Below are 17,074 nucleotides of genomic sequence, written 5' to 3'. Positions count from 1 at the left end.
AAATATGTATTTAGTTTTTAATAAACCTATAACAAAAGCCGTTGTTTTTTTGCCCTTTTTTGAATATGCTGATGGGTTTCCATAGATCTAAAGTCCCTAAGGATTCTAATATTGCTTAAATTTCTTTATTAGAACAAATTACATTACGAACACATCATTTTTTAGTATTTAGCAGATACATTGTAAAAAAAAAGTTTTGGATTACTGATAAAATACATGTAATTAAAATTCCACTTAGTTTATCATAGAGCATAATTATGAAAATTAGTTGCGATGGTCCAAGCCCCATGAACAGCCCCATCCATTTCAGTGGCCACAGCATTATTCTCCAGAAGTCTATGCTGGGAGCCTCCAATTCGAGCCCCGCACTCATTGCACGTTGCTTCCTGCATAGCGCCCCCACATTCACCAATAGCATAGACGTGCCCATTGGGACACTTGTACCAGTGCCCTTTACTAAAACCCATAGCCTGCAAAATTTCTCTTCTTTCCTGATCCGAAATAGCCAGTCCCGATTTCATAACATCGTTCAATTCCCTTAAACAATCCTTCAACAAATCGTTGGTCTCGTTTGTAAATTTCTGGCAAGAAAAAAGCTTATTTTCCACAGTGCTTATCAATGATTTGGCAGTCGCATTGTTGGCTTTATGATAGGAAAATTGTGGGGTTTTTTGAAGGCAGCTGAAATCCACAATTCGCGACAGTCTGTTGATTTCGTAACTCAAATCGCTTGTTTCTTGATTTGTTATGTCCACGTCTCGCATCAGAATTTCGACAATGAGGGACACTTGCGGGAAAAAAATTTCATGCAGTGTTTCCACAATTACTTTCTCGTTGCAGCAAATGTTAGCAATGTGGACTACTATTTGCAGCTTCGCCATAAGGGACTGGACATCGAAAATGTTCAAGTGTTGTCTCTTGCCCTTGTTGGACTGTTGAATTCGTGACTTGAGGGACCTCAACACGTCTGTGATGGGTCCGCAGTCTGAAAATAATTTCATTTTAATATATCAATTTTTGATTCTTCACTTCGTAATTACTTACACATTTTAAGTAATCTACATTTGGTTTCCAAGGCTTGTAAAGTTTCTTTGATTTTGTCAGTTTTTTCCCTGATTTCGGCAGGACTCCCGTTCGCTTTGATCTTCACTTGAGCCACATCTTTGATGGCCATTTTGATGTAATCCCGGTACCGCTGAGTGGTTTTAATCGCAGTTTTGCACATTGGACACAATTTGTAACTAATCTGAAACTCGTTTTGTTTGAGCCAGTGCTCCATGCCCTCATTTTCAACAATGTGTTTGCAGTCGTTCAGTAGAACATATCTGGCGTCTTCACTTTCCGTTCCAAAGAACACTTCAAGCAACGCCTCCTTGTCGCACACCAAACACTTTGGCGGACACGGATCCCCACAAAAACCAATACACAAGTGCCCACATTTGAGCGCCTTCTGGCACGGTTGCGTGCATGGGGGCACACTGCAGCGCTCCCCACACAGCTTAGTGCACCACTGGTGGGGGCACCGCCTCAAACACGGCTCTTTGCAAGACGTGCAGACTTCGCCGCACTTCTTTTTGCAAATGCTGTGCCCACAAGTGTAGGAACAGACCCGTCTGCAGGGTCTGCAGGCCTGTCTGCAGGGGATATCGCAAGGGTGGTCGCACACCAACGGGGCCCCACATTTTTGCGAGCATCGCTTGTGGATGCGGCCTTGGTGGCACTCACCGCAGGAGCCCGAGCACAAATGGCCACATTTTAGCTCTTGTTTGCAGGGAGCGTTGCAGAAGTGTATTAGACGTTTGGGGTCGACGGAAGATGTGGCCATGTGGCACTCCATTCTGGTCACCAGGTGGCCACATTCCGCTTCGGTGCCCGAACAGTCCACCAGGACACCACAGGCGGGGGTGCAGGGCTCGTTACACTTTTTGGTGCAAGGGTGGCCACAAGGCAGTGTCAAAGGACAGTTTTTGTTGCAGTACTTGCGATCAGGCTTCTCGCAGCATTTCATCTTCACGGGATGGTTGCAGATGGGGTGGATTTTAGTCACCTAAGACGTAATTGGAGAATTACATTTTTTTCCGGTTTTTTTTTGAATAGATTTGGATAAAAGTTTGTAAGCAAATGCAAGTCATACCTTGATTTGGCACTCTTGGCAAGGTTCATTGCACTTGCGTTTGCAAGGGTGGCCACAGTTTCGCATCTTAGCACAAGGTTTTTCACAGTCGATGTCGTCCACATCTTCACAGCAACGGACGTCGTAATAGTGGTTGCACACAGTTCTCTTCTTTCTTACAACAACTGTGCAAACGTCGCAGTCTTCGAAACACTTCTTCCTGCATCTATGATCCTCATCATTGACGGTGCAATATTTCATAAATCGGGTGCAAGGTTTCTGACACTTATACTACAATATAGTAACGTTAGGATATAAGAAGGTTTATTAAAAAAAACTTTACTTCTAAATGGTCAGGATCTTTACGGATGTGGCATAATAATTCGCATGCATGACCACAAGGCTGTACTTGAACATCGCAAATGTGTGGACACCTGAAAGTTACAGGATTGGAAAAGCAGGGTTTGTCAGCCATGTGGCCACAAGGCAATTCGGTTGAAACCAAAATTTCGCATTTGTAGATTTCTGGATCAATGTGGCATTGGATGTTAGCTTCGTGACCGCAAGCTAAAACTCTGTGGACTAGGTAATCGCAAAGACCGCAATCTTCAAAACACATTTTCTTGCAGAGATGTGCTGGGTCTTTGTCGCACAAATTCCTGAAAAACAAGCATTGATTACAGAAGAAACAATGAAACCAAAACGCTTTCTTCTGCTACCTTTGAACTGACACCTTGAGATAAAAAATATTTCTTGAGTTAGATTTATTATTGCTTTCAGAAATAAGTACCTAATTTAAGCAAGACCTTATGTAGGGTCTAGAAATCGAAAATTGACGCTGACTTTTCCTTTTTTGTATATCTCAAAAGTACGCGTGTGAACAAAATCAGCAAACAAATTTTGGTAGAAATAAATAATAAATAAATAATTACAAAAGTTTTCAATTTTTACAAAAAAAAACTTATGATGCACATTAGAACTAAATACAACTAGAAGGCAAAAGAGTTCTTGGCCCAAAATCGTTTTTTTTCATACCTAAATTGAATACAGACATTTTTTAGTTCATTGCTCTTAAAACTCTTTCTACTTTTTTACTTTGTTCATAATAGTAAGACATCATTTTTCTGAGGTAACGTAACCAGACATTAAAACTTTTTATGTTTGGAATCGAACAATATGTTTGAATTTCACAAAAATGACTAATTTTTGCTACATAATTTTATTGCTAGCACATCTTATTCTAATAAGATGAAATGGCCCAAAACCTACTTTTTACATTCTGCTTGGCATTTGTAAATCATGTGGCTCCTGTCCCGAATGTGGCACAAGTAGTTGCAGTTGTGACCACACTTCAGCTCCGCGCCACACTTTTTATTGCAACCGCCTTCAGAAACCGAAAAGAAATCACTCTCAGATTTCACATGCGTGACTTGGTCCTGGTGAATTTGACACCTGAGAGGTAATTCAGTCCCGAGAGCCTTTTGTTGCTCAAGACTCGCTTTGATTTTGCGCCAAAGCTGAAAAAATTAAATTAAGCATTTACGAGTATAAGTAATAACGTTCATACTTTATTTTCAAAACACAGTTGCGTCATATTTCCCATTATATACAACCCATTCCTGGCCCTCGAAAGAGCGACGCATACACGGTTTTCGATTTTTAGAAAACCAATTTTATTTTCATTGTTATTTCGAACTAACGAAAGAAGAATGATATCCGACTCCTCTCCTTGGTAATTATCCAAAACAGCAACCCTGACGTCCTTCAGCAAGTCCTTATGCTCCCTCTTCTCCCTCTGGAACGCAAAAAACTGGCCCAAATAAGCCGCCAGAATCGTGATGTTTGCAGGGTTGTAACCATTCAAAATCAAATGCCTTGCAAGGTAAATAAAAAACGAGACTTCGTGCAAGTTGGTTTTGCTCAAACCCTCGCACTCTTCCTCAGCGTGCGTATGATCGATGAAAAATACGCAGTTGTCGACGCCTGATATTTTCGGTCTGTTGTACACCGAGGGATGGTCTTCCAAAAAATCGTAAATTGTGGGCCGGATCAGAGACGAAATTTCCGGTCGCATGCGGTGCTGCACGTTAAGGGTGTAACAGTGAATATTGTTTCGAATCATTCTTTCGAACAGACTGATTCCCAGGTGGTACTGCTTTTCCAGGCTATAATTGGCCGTGTTTGGTTTCAGCTGCTTATGGTCCCCGATCAAAATCAAGTGTTGGCAGTGTTTGGTGATCGAGGTTACAATGTGGGCTTCCAGAACTTCAGCCGCTTCCTCTACAATAACAATCGGGCTTTTCAGAGTTTGCAAGGACGATCTTAATCGAGCTGCACTGGTGGTCGTCATTCCCACTACTAACGCTTTTTTCATTACTTGCACGTCTTCCATTTCTCGCATTACTTCATACTCCTTATAAATCGCCGGAAAATCCTCACAAGTCATCCGCAGAACGTCTGATTCACGCTGTTTATGCAAATTCAGCCAGTGAAAATAAAGCCTCCATCTGTCTTCAAACTTCATATTGTAGGGCTCATGCAAATCTATATTCTGTGGTGGCTCGATGTCACCTTGGATGTTTTTCCAGTCGCTCAATTGGTGCTGAAAGAAGTGTTAGTTTTCAACCAGAAACACGCAAATACATACTTTGACGTAGTCGTATTTGTTTTGCAAAACCATTATTTGGTAATGCAACTCTTCTTCTCGTATAAGATCCTGGAGTGATGGGTTTTGTATCTGTTGTAGGTCATGTAGGTTGTCTTTGTACTGCTGCAAGTAATTGCGCATGGAGTCCAAGGTAATTATGTAATCATCTTTATGTGATACAACAGTAACATCAAACGTCGAATCAACAATTGTACTTATATGTTCATTAAAGTCGTATCCAAGAGTCTCATCATTGTCGTTGATGCCAATTCTGTACATTTCCTCCTGAGCCTGAAAAAAAATCGAAGAGGTTTTTAAAAGTTTGAGAGCTTTTGCAATTTTCCTTTACCTGCATAACTTGCAAATTGTCAATTATACTGGACAAATCTTGCCCGTAATCTGCGCCCTGGAGTAACCAGTGAACTACCTCTCGATTGGACGCATGTACAAACCACGAATCAGAAAAACCCGGAATTTCTCGAAAAGCACGAAAAGACAAAACCCTGTTGTAATATTCGATCTGATTCAAATGCTCAGTGATGCGTTTTATTTCTCTTAAACAGAGCTGTACTTGGAAACGTTTTTCTGAAACAGCGCTATCTCGCTGAGTGTTGTTTCTCAAATTGTATGAATCCAGTTTCTCGTTTTGGGACCGTCCACCAACTCGTATAATCTCTTTTGTAAATGGAAGCAAACCCTCCAAAAACTGGTCAAGTGCGTGGTTCGTGAAACAAATCACCAGCATGGGTGTATGATTGTACCAACAGTCCATGTTTTCCAATTGCGTTTGTGCTATCTTTAGTCCAAGATACGTTTTTCCAGTCCCTGGGGGTCCCTGAATAACGGCGATTTCCTGGGTGATTGCCGCTTTGAACGCCACCATCTGGGAGTCATTCAAACCGTAAAAGTCCTCGTGGGGCCACTCTGACAAAGGGTTAAATCGATAGTCTTCAATGTTGTACTTGCAGTTGGGGGCTGTTAAATATGCAGGGGGTTGCACGGACGGGTGAACCCGGATAATGTACCTCTCCATCGGAAACATCTCCTCAGTCATGCCTTTCAAAACAGTGAGGACGTGAAAATACGGCTCGAAGTAGACGCTACATTCAACCATCAGGTAAGCAGCCCTGAAATCAACCTTGATTTTTTCGTCGAAAGCGACGATTACTTCGCCCTTATCCAAGTCCTCGATTTTTCTTTGGGCAACTCTCCCGAAAATCAAAGTTTGAAAGTTGTCTTTCGTGAAGCACAGCAACGACCCAAACATGAAGCGTTTCGACTGCTCAAAATTGATCTTTTTCTTCTTGGAGCTGAACTGAGTTCGGAGGCAATAAAACTCGTTTATGGTTTCCGTTTTCAGGAAGTAGACGTCTTTGTGAATTTTCACGTTCTCGATTTCGTTTGATGGTCTTGATGATCGATAGTTGTTTATGCCGTCTCGTAAAGGGCCCACGAAATCCTCGCGTAAGAGCCGAAACTGGACGTCTAAATAGTGGTTTACGCTTTGGTAGGGGCCTTTGACGATGTTTTCCCGGAGGAAACCTCGCCCTCCCACGATCTCGGCAGGGGTTGGATAAACACTAATTTGGCGGAAGTCGTCTGGAGGTTCGTTAGTGGTCGCTGCTTCGTCTTGCTTCGATTTCTCTTTCTCCTCGCTTTCTTTAAGCGTTTGCATCACTTGTAACATTTTTTCAACTTTTCTTTTAACTTCGTCTGACACCTCTATTTGTTGCTCAGCCTCGATGATTGGTGCGTAAATTTTAATCGCGTTAAGTACAACTGGTAGGTTTTTACAAGCAAAAGTTGGGGTCGTGTTTAACAAATCTTGGCAAATATCGGTCAAATTCATCCAAAATTCGACAGGGTTTTTCCAGAAAAATGAGTTTGTGCGGCGCTGGAATTTGTCCTGTGTGGGCAAGCAAGCAATGAATGTTTTTATTTTATTAGTGAATTTTTCATTGAGGGTTGACTGGAGTACACTGTATTTTGTTTCATCGAATGAAGAGAAGCAAACTTTGCGCAGAATTGAGATTAAAAGGACAATAACGTCGTTGCTAACTTCTCTTTCCAATAAACGTAAAAGGCCCTCACGTTCCTTCATCAACACCAATATTATTTTCTCGGGATCGTTGTTTGATAAATCCTCAAGGAACTTAAATCCCATTGATTTTGTTTGTCTCAACTGAACTGTTGCATCCTGGTTGTTAGTTTTGGACCCACTCGGTGGTATCCACCGCTGGCCAAGAGTTCTCCTTGGGCCGAAGTATTTAGGCGTGCCTCTGGCATTATCTACAACCAACAGCGAATATTTGAAATAAAAGAATTACCCGAAGAACGGTGAATTGATTTTTTTATTATTGTTAACCAGCTTACAATAGAGATACACGCCGAAGACGTGCTCCAAGTAAAACAATATTTAAATTTTAATTGTTGCCTTTATTTTGAAACTTGACATCAAATTTTAATTTCATTTATATTATTGAACATAGATTATTATTAATTTATTAACTGTTAATTAACAATTAAGGCACTGGGTAAAATTGGTACATTGGTAAAGATGATGAAATTGTCGATAAATAAAAACTGATCTGGATAATTTTTCTTTTTTTCTTAGAAGTATTTACCTACTTATAGTATTTTACGACAAAAATTGTTGGGGGTTTCGACAATAGACCATAACTACCTTTTTCTGTAAAAACTTTCCAGAAAACCATTGCTGTAAAAACTATACTTCCAAATACACGTAAAAGATAAAAATTCAGGAACTTTTGTGAGGTAATGATAATTTAAGAACATCCAAATATTGTAATTGATTGATTTCTCGTTAAAAGTTTTTTGTTGTTGTTATTGAATTGAAAACAAATTACAATCATTCCCCTAATCATTTAAAAATCAATAGTAGAAAGCCAGATTAGATTGTTCAAGATAATAAAAATAATTATTTCAACTCTTTATTATTTTTCAAAAACGTACCTATTTTTCCTGTATCTCAAGAACCACTAGTATCACACAAAAATCAGCGTTGATAGAAATTTCAGTTTCTTGTACCTATTAATTAATTAAATAAATCGCTAAACAAGACATTGTTTATTATTTTTAATGATCATTAGAAATAATGAAACAATTTTGTCAACATTCTAAAACTATAAACGATGTTTCAATGTTGTTTTGTGTAAAAAATACATAAAACATTGTCAAAAATTAAGTAGAAATCAAATTTTCTAGCTCACATTTGCCATTTAATTGAAATAAAATTTTAATTCGATTTGACTTTTTGTCATTTTTTTAATGTATTTTGCACAAAAGACATGAAAAAAATCTTTAGGAAGGGATTCTCGAAAGCAAAAGACCAAAATAACTCCATTGGCAGAGGTCTGAGGTATACAACAGATGCCTGACTCCAGGGGAATTCTAATAATAAACATTGATTTAAGTCCTTTTGTTCTTAAGCAGTAATATAAATTTACAGAAATAGTAGCAGTAATATTAACAATAGTACTACATTATTTTATTACAAACAAGCGCCTGGAAATTGCACTACGGGTGAGGATTCAAAAGCTCAGAAGGTTACATAACCAAGAGTCACAACCTCGTAGTTATTAAAATAGTGGAGTCCGAGGGTGTAATAAAATTCCTACCAAAGTTTTTTCTAACAAATACCTATTAAATGGTACCACAGCAAATTGTTATCCGATTAAGCGATGGAATATTTAGTATAGTTATTTCGTCTAAATTAAAATATTTGTTTTCACACAGTGTAATTGGAACTCTTTTTTTATTGTGCCCATTTATAGTCTTTATGATTTATAAAAAGATTCACTTAATACTTATATTGGTTCACATTTTCTTACCTGTGGAATTTCTCCAACTGCTTCCGGCCCCTGCTGGAACTTCAGGTTTTGGTTTTTCGGGATTCATACCAAATTAATAGCAGGTAATAATTAAGTAACAAAGTACAAGGCTCATCAAGACAAAGACAAAGGTAAAATTAATATTGCACGTTGCAACACACTTTATCCAGACAATGACGATGACGTGTTACCAAATTGCATTTGAACCAATGTACTTTTATTCAAACCTTCTTAGCCTTTATGGTTTATATTCACTTCAAAAAAAAACACTACCGCAGCTACTACCAAAAACAAAAGGTAACCCAGAAGAGCCTTTTAGTACATCATCAAAATTTTGTATCTGAGTTCGTGCTTAGATACGTCTTTAAATCGAAAATTTAATTTTGCTGCACCCACATGACACGTAACATACTATTTCGAATGCGCTTTGATAAATGTCAAGTGATTGTCTTCACATATGTGGGTAAATCCCCGACCACGCCTTTAATACCAACCTAACGAAAATTAGGTGCGTGTATGTTGGGTTGCGTTTATTTTCTCCTAATTTTTTTTTCTCATTTATTTATCAGAAACGAGTCCGATAATTAAGGAATCCTTTAAAACAAAGATTTTTCGGTTTTGATTTTGTTAATTGATAGACGTAAAATTTGTACACGGGTAAGAAATAAGCAACAGCCCAGGGCGGGTTTAAAATATTAATTTTAACTCTTATATTTAATTAATTACAACACAACATCTGGAGGACAGGCACTATGTAAAAACTGTTAATCCAATTCTAAAGATATTTTATAATTAGCTTTGTCATAATAAATAACATCTATTAAAAATTTAAAACTAACAGCATCCAGCGTAACAGAATCATTAAAATCACAAGACCATAAGTTATTTATATAGTTTCATACAGAATCATCTGAAACATAAAATAATCAGGAATTGTGGGTTACATTATAGGAGATAATACCGTGATACCACCACTTTGTCTTCTTTGGATTTTTATTGCAAGTTTTTACATAGAAAGCATTATCGGGAGGTCTTTGCTGTAAAACAAGATTAAAAATACTGTAATACTAAATAAGGTCTCACCTTTTCTTTACAACTACTGAGCATAGAAACAATTGAAAGACAAACAGACTGAACAGACAGTGCAGGAGACCAATCATCTGTTAATATGGAAAGGCAAATATGTCCATTGCTGTAAATATGCGGGTGAACTGGAATGTTATTGCCTACAAACGTCACCTGGAACGCAAACAATATAAACACAATACTAGTCTAACAAAAAATCCCATACTTCTGGTGAATCAAAGGGATATTTGTTACTAAATTTAAACTGCAATTGAAAACGTTCTCCTTCGTACAATGTACCTGCAGCCCCTTCCATATTAATGATCCAACTAGAAGTCATGTATTTAGCATTGTTATTGGCAGTTTATTGCTAACTTACTGCAATAAATTTTGCTCTGCCAGATCGAAGTCGACTTCAACTCCTGGTGGAGGTTCTTTCATCAGTGACATGAGCTCCTTTTGCAACCTTCTCTAAATTGAGAGATTTCGTGAAGAGGTTAGAAAAACAATGCAATTTACTTACTTCAGACGGCGACAACCCTGCCATTTTGGAATTAACTTTTCATCATACCACAGATTAGATTGTGAGATTTTAACTGAACACAGATCAACAGACTTTAATTTAGCTTCAAATAAATAGCCAAAAACTTACTTTTGACGTTCAAAACAACCGACCAAATTACCTACTGTCCCCCAATGCTCCTCAATTCACGAACAATGGACAGATAACCATGGTTCCAAAGTAAATAATTCTATTATTCATTCCCGCCAGTGGCGGAGAGACCATGGGGACAAATCGAGGATTTTTTTGCCAGCCTCAACGATTTGTCTTATGTATACACTACTATAGAAAAACCAAGACCCAAGTGCCCTATGGTGAACGCTTTTTTAAAAGATTCATCAAAAGTGTCGAATTTTTTTAATACCACAATTTGACTGATTTGATTTTCCGCTATGTCACAGAAAAGTTATATTTCTATTTTCGGTTTGACAACTCATATAAAAGTTAATGCCAAGAGTACCAAATTTCTACTACAATGGTTTTTATGAAAGTGAACCGAATATAGTTGTCTATTAATAAGGGCTTAATCCTAAATATAAAATAAAACGTTATTAAAAAAAAACTAATTTTGGTTCATTTTCATAAAAAACATTGTGGCGGAATTAACTAAGATTTTACTATGACAACTCATATAAAAGTTAATGCCAAGAGTACCCAATTTCCACCAAAATGTTTTTTTATAAAAATGAACTGAATGTAAAATTTGGTCCGGTAGTACTTGAATTGCAGAGTGTTAAGAAGTTGTTTTTTACTTAATTATTGACCGGAATTAGCAGGAAAGCAAATATATATATTCATTTCAGTTTACAGTAGAATTTTGCAACAGCATTTTTTGATTAAAAGGAGCACAAATTGAGAGTTTTTGGTGGGTTTTCTTAGCTCAAAGTGTGTCGCTGAGATTAAGTTTAACATAGATTTTTTTTCCTAAACAAAAACTCCATGGAGCGCAGCGACATTTGACGTAAGTTGGCTATGATTGTTTTATACAATATTTGATAACCACCCGGTGGATTTCTAAAACAAATGTAAAATTTAAATTGGGAAGCAAATAGTACTGCTTGTGGTAGTGCTTTTATTATTATTATCACAGTTATTATCTGTATTATGAAAAAAATTTCGCACGCCTATGCCTATGCCCTATCCTTGAAAATGACGTTTAGCGTTTGGTGATTTTGTGACTAACTTCACCATTATTGTGGTTGAAGGTTTTTTTGATTATTTGTAAGGTGCAAAAATGCGATGACGTTTGTTTCTAAATAGTCTTAAGATAATTGTTATTCAACTGTAAGACCGGTGGTATTGAATGATATTGGTTGATTAATTGAAAATATTTTAGTAAATAAGTACAAAAAGCGAATGATGTAGATAGAGACTCATCGGCTGCATAACAATGAATCTTGGGGGTGTTATCCGACTAAACAAGACAGGGCTGTGTGTAATATCGGGAGCTGTGCTGATATTGTTTATTTACGTGTTTACTACAAGTTCAAATAATGATCCTCCAAGCGTTAAGATAAATTTAAAGCAGCTCTTGGAGGTAGCAATTAAGGCAGCGGAAAATGGGGGCAAAGAAGTGGTTGCGAACAAGGACAATTTACAAGTAAAAAGCAAAGGGTTGACGAAAGAAGGAATGCAAGATAGGGTCACCACTGCAGATTATTCGTCACACTGTGCTATTATGAAAACTTTGAAACATGCATATCCCACCCTGCATATAATTTCAGAGGAGAAAAAGGTCCAGTGTGACGACAGAGAAATCGATTACTTGGGACATGTAACCATTCCTAAGAGCTTAGATGACCATTTGGAAGAAATTAGGGATATTTCTGTATGGATTGATCCACTAGATGCAACTTATGAATACACTGGTACTGTACTAAATACTTGCATTTTAAGCATTTGTTAAGTGAATCTTTGTTAGGAAAATTGTACAAGTATGTGACTACAATGGTTTGCGTTGCTGTAAAAGAAGAACCTGTTATTGGTGTCATTCACAAACCTTTTAACACTGAATCTCACACATTTTGGGCATGGGTTGGCAAAGCAAAATCTTCAAACTTAAAATATGCGGTAGGTATACAACACTGTCACATGGTGATCAGGTTATAAATTTGTCTTTTAGAGGAGCAAGAGTGAAAATATAAAGATTATAATCTCAATGTCGCACAGCGGTGAAATAAAGAAAGTTTTGAGTGAAAAAATGAAAAATGTGGACATAATTGAAGCCGCCGGTGCTGGCTATAAAGCTTTGGAAGTTGCCTTGGGCAATGTGGACGCTTATTTGCACACAACTGCCATCAAGAAGTGGGATATTTGTGCAGGAAACGCTATAATAAAGGCAGTGGGAGGTAAAATGACAACGAAATTTAACGAATTAATTGATTATAAAGATGATACCAGTGTTAAGAATGAGAAGGGTTTAGTAGTCACTATAACCAACCATGACATGTTCATTGGAAAATTTTAATTGTACATAAGTCTTGAATTTGTTTTAAAGAGTTTTGTTACGTGTGATTAAAAAGTAAATTTTGTAAGGCGTTCAAATGTTTAAATTTTTTAGGAATTTGTTGTTTTTTCAGCGTAGTAGGTACTAAAAAACGGTAAGGAAACATTTTTAGCCCACAAATCTGTTAATGTGTTAAACAATGCACAAGTACATGACCGACATTTTAGGAATAAACCCACTATGACAAAAATTTTGTAAATAGAAAAATTCTAACGCGTCCTATGGTAAAACTCGTAACATTTCGACGCAGTTGATTCAAATTTCAACTTGTTTAAAAAAACACTACAGAAGTAGTGACTGCTACTCGTGACTGATATTCTCATTTTTAAAAATTTGTGCAACTCGGGTGTTTTGGTTTTTTGCTAAAATTTGAAAAATTTTAAAATAGATTTTTGAGCTGGATCATAGGAATGCAAAAAAGAAAAACATGTAAAGACCATTTTCTGTTCCTGTGATTTTAAAACACATTCTGGTTAAACATTAATGTAAAACTACAATTTTAATCGAATGGTTAGGCAATACACAACACTATTCTGTATAATTGGTTGCCTAAAAATAACATTTACAATTTTTATTTTAAAATGAAATTTGCAGTTGGATTTCAATATTACGTTGACTTTTTTGCGATTTTATGATTTTAGTACACTTTTCTGGTTTTAATTATTGCATCTAAAATTTCGTATAGTCGGTTGTTTATACAAATTTAGAAATAAAACTCAAGAGTACAAGAGGGAGCTATTTTAATTAAATATTTACACAATGATAATGTGGATTTGTGTAAGGAGATTACAATGTTTACAGATTTTGAGTTTTTGAAATTTAAAATGGTTTTTAAAACTAGAAATGCGCATAGATGTGCAACATATTTTACAGGTTTCTATAAAGTTTTAGTTCGACATTTTCTAAATTTTCAAAGGTTTGGCGAGCAGTGACATCTAGGCGTCGGTTGCCAAAGTTTAATTATAGAATAACCTATACAGGTTATTGTGTCATTTGTTCATATTAAAACTAAAAAGCAAATTACAGAAGTCTGTAATTTTTTTAAATTATTTAGGAAAGCGGTGACATCTAGAAGTTGGTTGCTAAAGTATAATTTTACAGTAATTTATAAAGGTTTTTGTGTCGTCTATGTATCTTGTGACAAAAGAACGAATTACAGAAATCTATATTTACTAAAATTATTTTTATGAAAAATGTTTGGGAAGGCGGTGACATCTGGACGTCGGACGCCCAAGTATAATCTTACAGTTACTTATAAAAGTTTTTGTGGCATTTATGGATTTTTTTGTCAAAACAACGGATTACAGAAATCTGCGTATTTTTTTGTAAATTATTTATAAATAAATGTTTAAGAAAGCGGTGACATCTAGGCGTCGATTGCCAAAGTATAATTTTATAATAACCTATATGTTATAATGTCGTCTATGCATCTTGTGACAAAAAACGGATTACAGAAGTCTGTAAATTTATTAAAATTATTTTTATAAAAAATGTTTAGGAAGGCGGTGACATCTAGGTGTCGAATGTCAAAGTAGATTTATACAGTAACCTACAAAAGTTTGTGATATTTATGCATGTTCTGACAAGAATAACGGATTACAGAAATTTGCAATTTTTTTAAAAAAAATTTTTTATAAAAAAACGATTAGGAAGGCAGTGACATTTAAACGTCGGGTCCTAGGGTATAGTTAAACAGTAATCTATAAAAGCTATATTTGCGTATTCTGAAAAAAACAGCAATTTACAGAAAACTGCAAATTTTTTGAAATTATTTTTAAATGATTTTGAAATAATTGGAACCAAAATGTGTATCATGATCACAATATCGCAAGTTTTTTACATTTACAAAATTCATTTTAAAATGTTTGCAATTTTTGACAGTTTCTACAGGCAACCAACTATACGAAAGCTTTAAGAAAATTATTTTGCAAAAATTTAAAATCAAAATATGTTTTACAGAAACGCAAAAAGGTTTTTATTAGTTAAGAATATTTTGTGTTTCTGTGATCTTAAAATGCATTTTGCTTGTATCACAAGTTTTATTTAATTCCAAATTGATTTTATTTGTCTCCGTATAATTGGTTGCCTATACTACTTGTCAAAATCTGCCAAATTTTAGAAATTAAACTCGTACCAGAATCAGAGGCATGCCAGAAGATTTTTCAGTTTAAAGACTTTCTTGCGTTCTCCTGGGATCCTAATCCACATATTGTTTTTAAATTTTGGTTTGTTTTGTGTTGCGTGGGCCTTGTTCTAGGTTGTGTGGTCATTCTCGAGCACAATTTTCGAATTGTGCGACTCCTGGACTATTATTTAGTTGGGAACTTTGAAATGCCTACGCTTATCGCATTTTATGGTAATGACAGGATAAAATCTGATTTTCAATTCATATTGGGACACATATGATGAATTTGTTGAGGACATAGAATAGTATGGTTCTGGATGGAACTGCTGGGTTGAGATTTATACTGTTACTAAAATGGATTGTTACACTACACCATGATAGATGTGAGTTTAAAGTATCTGGGCCTGGGTTATATTTGAATTGATTTTTTTGTGCAGAAATTCAATGCTTCTCTCAAACCGTTCAACAAGTTGGGTCCCTCTAAGGACCCAATTTTAAGTCACATTTGGATGCAGTAGAACAATGGGGCAGAACGAGGCAACAGATACACCTGTTCGGTGATGAGGAACTCAGCAACTCAGAACTGAACGTGTAATTCGAGTACAGTGTATGTGATATTTGCAAAATCAGGAAAATTCAACGCAATTTCGATTCTTTGGACCCTCCAAGTCCGGTTATAACAGTTTATGACAATAGGTTATAACGGATTGAAGACGAATATTATTAATCTTTTGTCGAGGACGTAATTCATGATAGTTCCAAGTTCCATTTCTGAAGAGGAGCCTTTAGGAAGGGGCCGTATGTTCTAAACACTAATATTACTGTAATTTTTTCGAAATTAGTTTTGTGTACAGCTGCTAGATATTATGTTATTTATGTTATAACAGTTTTTTTTAATAAAGTGTTAAAATGTGTTATCTTTTATTTTTCTTCGTAAACAACTATGAACACAGAAATGCAGAAAGTTGTTTTGGATCTAAAACCGTTAAAATTTTCAAAATTAGAGGTAATGAGAAATTGTCGGCAACTTAAAATACAAGCATGTGTATAACTGGTTGCATGCAAACTACGCTAAAAATTTCGTGACCTCTTTGCGTTCCTATGATCCTGATACGAAATCCATTTTTAAAATTTTGCTGAATTTCACTAAAATTTTCTTTCATTATCAAAATTTTTATAAAAATTGAAGAAAATCTGCAATTTACAAAATGCGAAATATCTTCGTTTCTGTTGGAGATAGAGGGGTGGTTCTGCCCTTTTAAAAACCGTAGGGCCCCGTAGTATTTTTCCTGGGCTATCGAATAGGCTGGGTCCCGTTCCCGTATCTCCATCAGGAACCGAGTTAGCACTGCAGATTTTTTAATCGGGAATCGAGGTACATGACGTAATAGTGCTCCAAAAGTTATGTAAGCATGCAAAATTTCAATTTGCTACGACAACAGGAAGTGCCCCAAAATTAACTCGTAAAATATGTTCCAAACAAATCGCATTAAATAAAGATTTTCAACAAAAAAGCTTGAGTTTTTTATTATAGTTTTTATTCAACTTGCTTTGTTTGTTGTCTTTCGGAATTATAAATATTATTAACTTAAATTTCAGACACTTCCTGTTATCGTAGCAACTTGAAATTTTGCATGCTTACATAACTTTTGGAGCACTATTACGTCATGTACTTCGATACCCGATTTAAAAATGTGCAGTGCTAACTCGGTTCCTGATGGAGATACGGGAACGGGACCTAGCCTATTCGATAGTTCAGGAAAAATACTACGGGGCAGTAGGGTTTTCAAAAGGGCAGAACCACCCCTCTATCTCCAACAGGAACGAAGATATTTCGCATTTTGTAAATTGCAGATTTTCTTCAATTTTTATAAAAATTTTGATAATGAAAGAAAATTTTAGTGAAATTCAGCAAAATTTTAAAAATGGATTTCGTATTAGGATCATAGGAACGCAAGGAGGTCACGAAATTTTTAGCGGCGTTTGCATGCAACCAGTTATACATATGCGTGTATTTTAAGTTATATATTTTTTCTCATTACCCTTTTGCGTTCCTGTGATCCTGATACGAGATCCATTTTTAAAATTTTGCAAAATTGTTTCATTTTTAACAAAATTTTCTCGCACTCTTAAATTTTTTTTATAAAAATTGAAGAAAATCTGCAATTCACAAAATGCGAAATATCTCCGTTACTGTTGGAGATA

At 36.0% G+C, this 17,074-nt stretch overlaps 3 protein-coding genes across 3 annotated transcripts; 1 reads left to right on the top strand and 2 right to left on the bottom strand.

The window, feature by feature from the left end:
* Positions 1-109: 109 nt before the first annotated feature.
* Positions 110-9,053, bottom strand: LOC663650 (NFX1-type zinc finger-containing protein 1). The gene is made up of 9 exons (XM_969686.5): positions 8,612-9,053; positions 5,110-7,049; positions 4,761-5,051; positions 3,681-4,715; positions 3,383-3,630; positions 2,457-2,772; positions 2,135-2,404; positions 1,045-2,047; positions 110-985 (listed from the first exon to the last, which is right to left on the bottom strand). The coding sequence occupies exons 1-9, from the start codon at positions 8,676-8,678 to the stop codon at positions 243-245; spliced, it is 5,913 nt and encodes a 1,970-aa protein (XP_974779.1). The 5' UTR covers positions 8,679-9,053; the 3' UTR covers positions 110-242.
* A 253-nt stretch (positions 9,054-9,306) lies between these two features.
* On the bottom strand, positions 9,307-10,486 carry LOC663661 (uncharacterized protein). Its single transcript, XM_969697.4, has 7 exons — positions 10,329-10,486; positions 10,200-10,272; positions 10,056-10,147; positions 9,903-10,005; positions 9,695-9,850; positions 9,573-9,648; positions 9,307-9,521 (listed from the first exon to the last, which is right to left on the bottom strand). The coding sequence occupies exons 2-7, from the start codon at positions 10,221-10,223 to the stop codon at positions 9,508-9,510; spliced, it is 465 nt and encodes a 154-aa protein (XP_974790.1). The 5' UTR covers positions 10,224-10,272; positions 10,329-10,486; the 3' UTR covers positions 9,307-9,507.
* An 882-nt stretch (positions 10,487-11,368) lies between these two features.
* LOC663675 (putative inositol monophosphatase 3) lies at positions 11,369-12,776 on the top strand. The gene is made up of 4 exons (XM_969711.5): positions 11,369-11,522; positions 11,575-12,106; positions 12,160-12,308; positions 12,361-12,776. The coding sequence occupies exons 2-4, from the start codon at positions 11,629-11,631 to the stop codon at positions 12,703-12,705; spliced, it is 972 nt and encodes a 323-aa protein (XP_974804.1). The 5' UTR covers positions 11,369-11,522; positions 11,575-11,628; the 3' UTR covers positions 12,706-12,776.
* The last annotated feature ends 4,298 nt before the right edge of the window (positions 12,777-17,074 follow it).

The sequence above is a fragment of the Tribolium castaneum genome, chromosome 1, assembly GCF_031307605.1.
Source record: "Tribolium castaneum strain GA2 chromosome 1, icTriCast1.1, whole genome shotgun sequence".
Classification (NCBI taxonomy): Eukaryota; Metazoa; Arthropoda; class Insecta; order Coleoptera; family Tenebrionidae; genus Tribolium; species Tribolium castaneum.
This window is presented reverse-complemented; position numbering and strand designations above follow the sequence as displayed.

Excerpts from the sequence above, each read along its gene's own strand:
- LOC663650 (XM_969686.5), bottom strand. The coding sequence starts at position 8,678 with ATGAATCCCGAAAAACCAAAACCTGAAGTTCCAGCAGGGGCCGGAAGC. Across the intron at positions 5,052-5,109 it reads ACAATTTGCAAGTTATGCAG|GCTCAGGAGGAAATGTACAG; the intron begins GTAAAGGAAAAT and ends ATTTTTTTTCAG. Across the intron at positions 2,773-3,382 it reads TGCCAAGCAGAATGTAAAAA|GAATTTGTGCGACAAAGACC; the intron begins GTAGGTTTTGGG and ends CTTGTTTTTCAG.
- LOC663675 (XM_969711.5), top strand. The coding sequence starts at position 11,629 with ATGAATCTTGGGGGTGTTATCCGACTAAACAAGACAGGGCTGTGTGTA. Across the intron at positions 12,107-12,159 it reads TGCAACTTATGAATACACTG|GAAAATTGTACAAGTATGTG; the intron begins GTACTGTACTAA and ends AATCTTTGTTAG. Across the intron at positions 12,309-12,360 it reads CTTCAAACTTAAAATATGCG|AGGAGCAAGAGTGAAAATAT; the intron begins GTAGGTATACAA and ends TTTGTCTTTTAG.
- LOC663661 (XM_969697.4), bottom strand. The coding sequence starts at position 10,223 with ATGGCAGGGTTGTCGCCGTCTGAA. Across the intron at positions 10,148-10,199 it reads CAGGGTTGTCGCCGTCTGAA|AGAAGGTTGCAAAAGGAGCT; the intron begins GTAAGTAAATTG and ends CTCTCAATTTAG. Across the intron at positions 9,649-9,694 it reads TCAGTAGTTGTAAAGAAAAG|CAAAGACCTCCCGATAATGC; the intron begins GTGAGACCTTAT and ends CTTGTTTTACAG.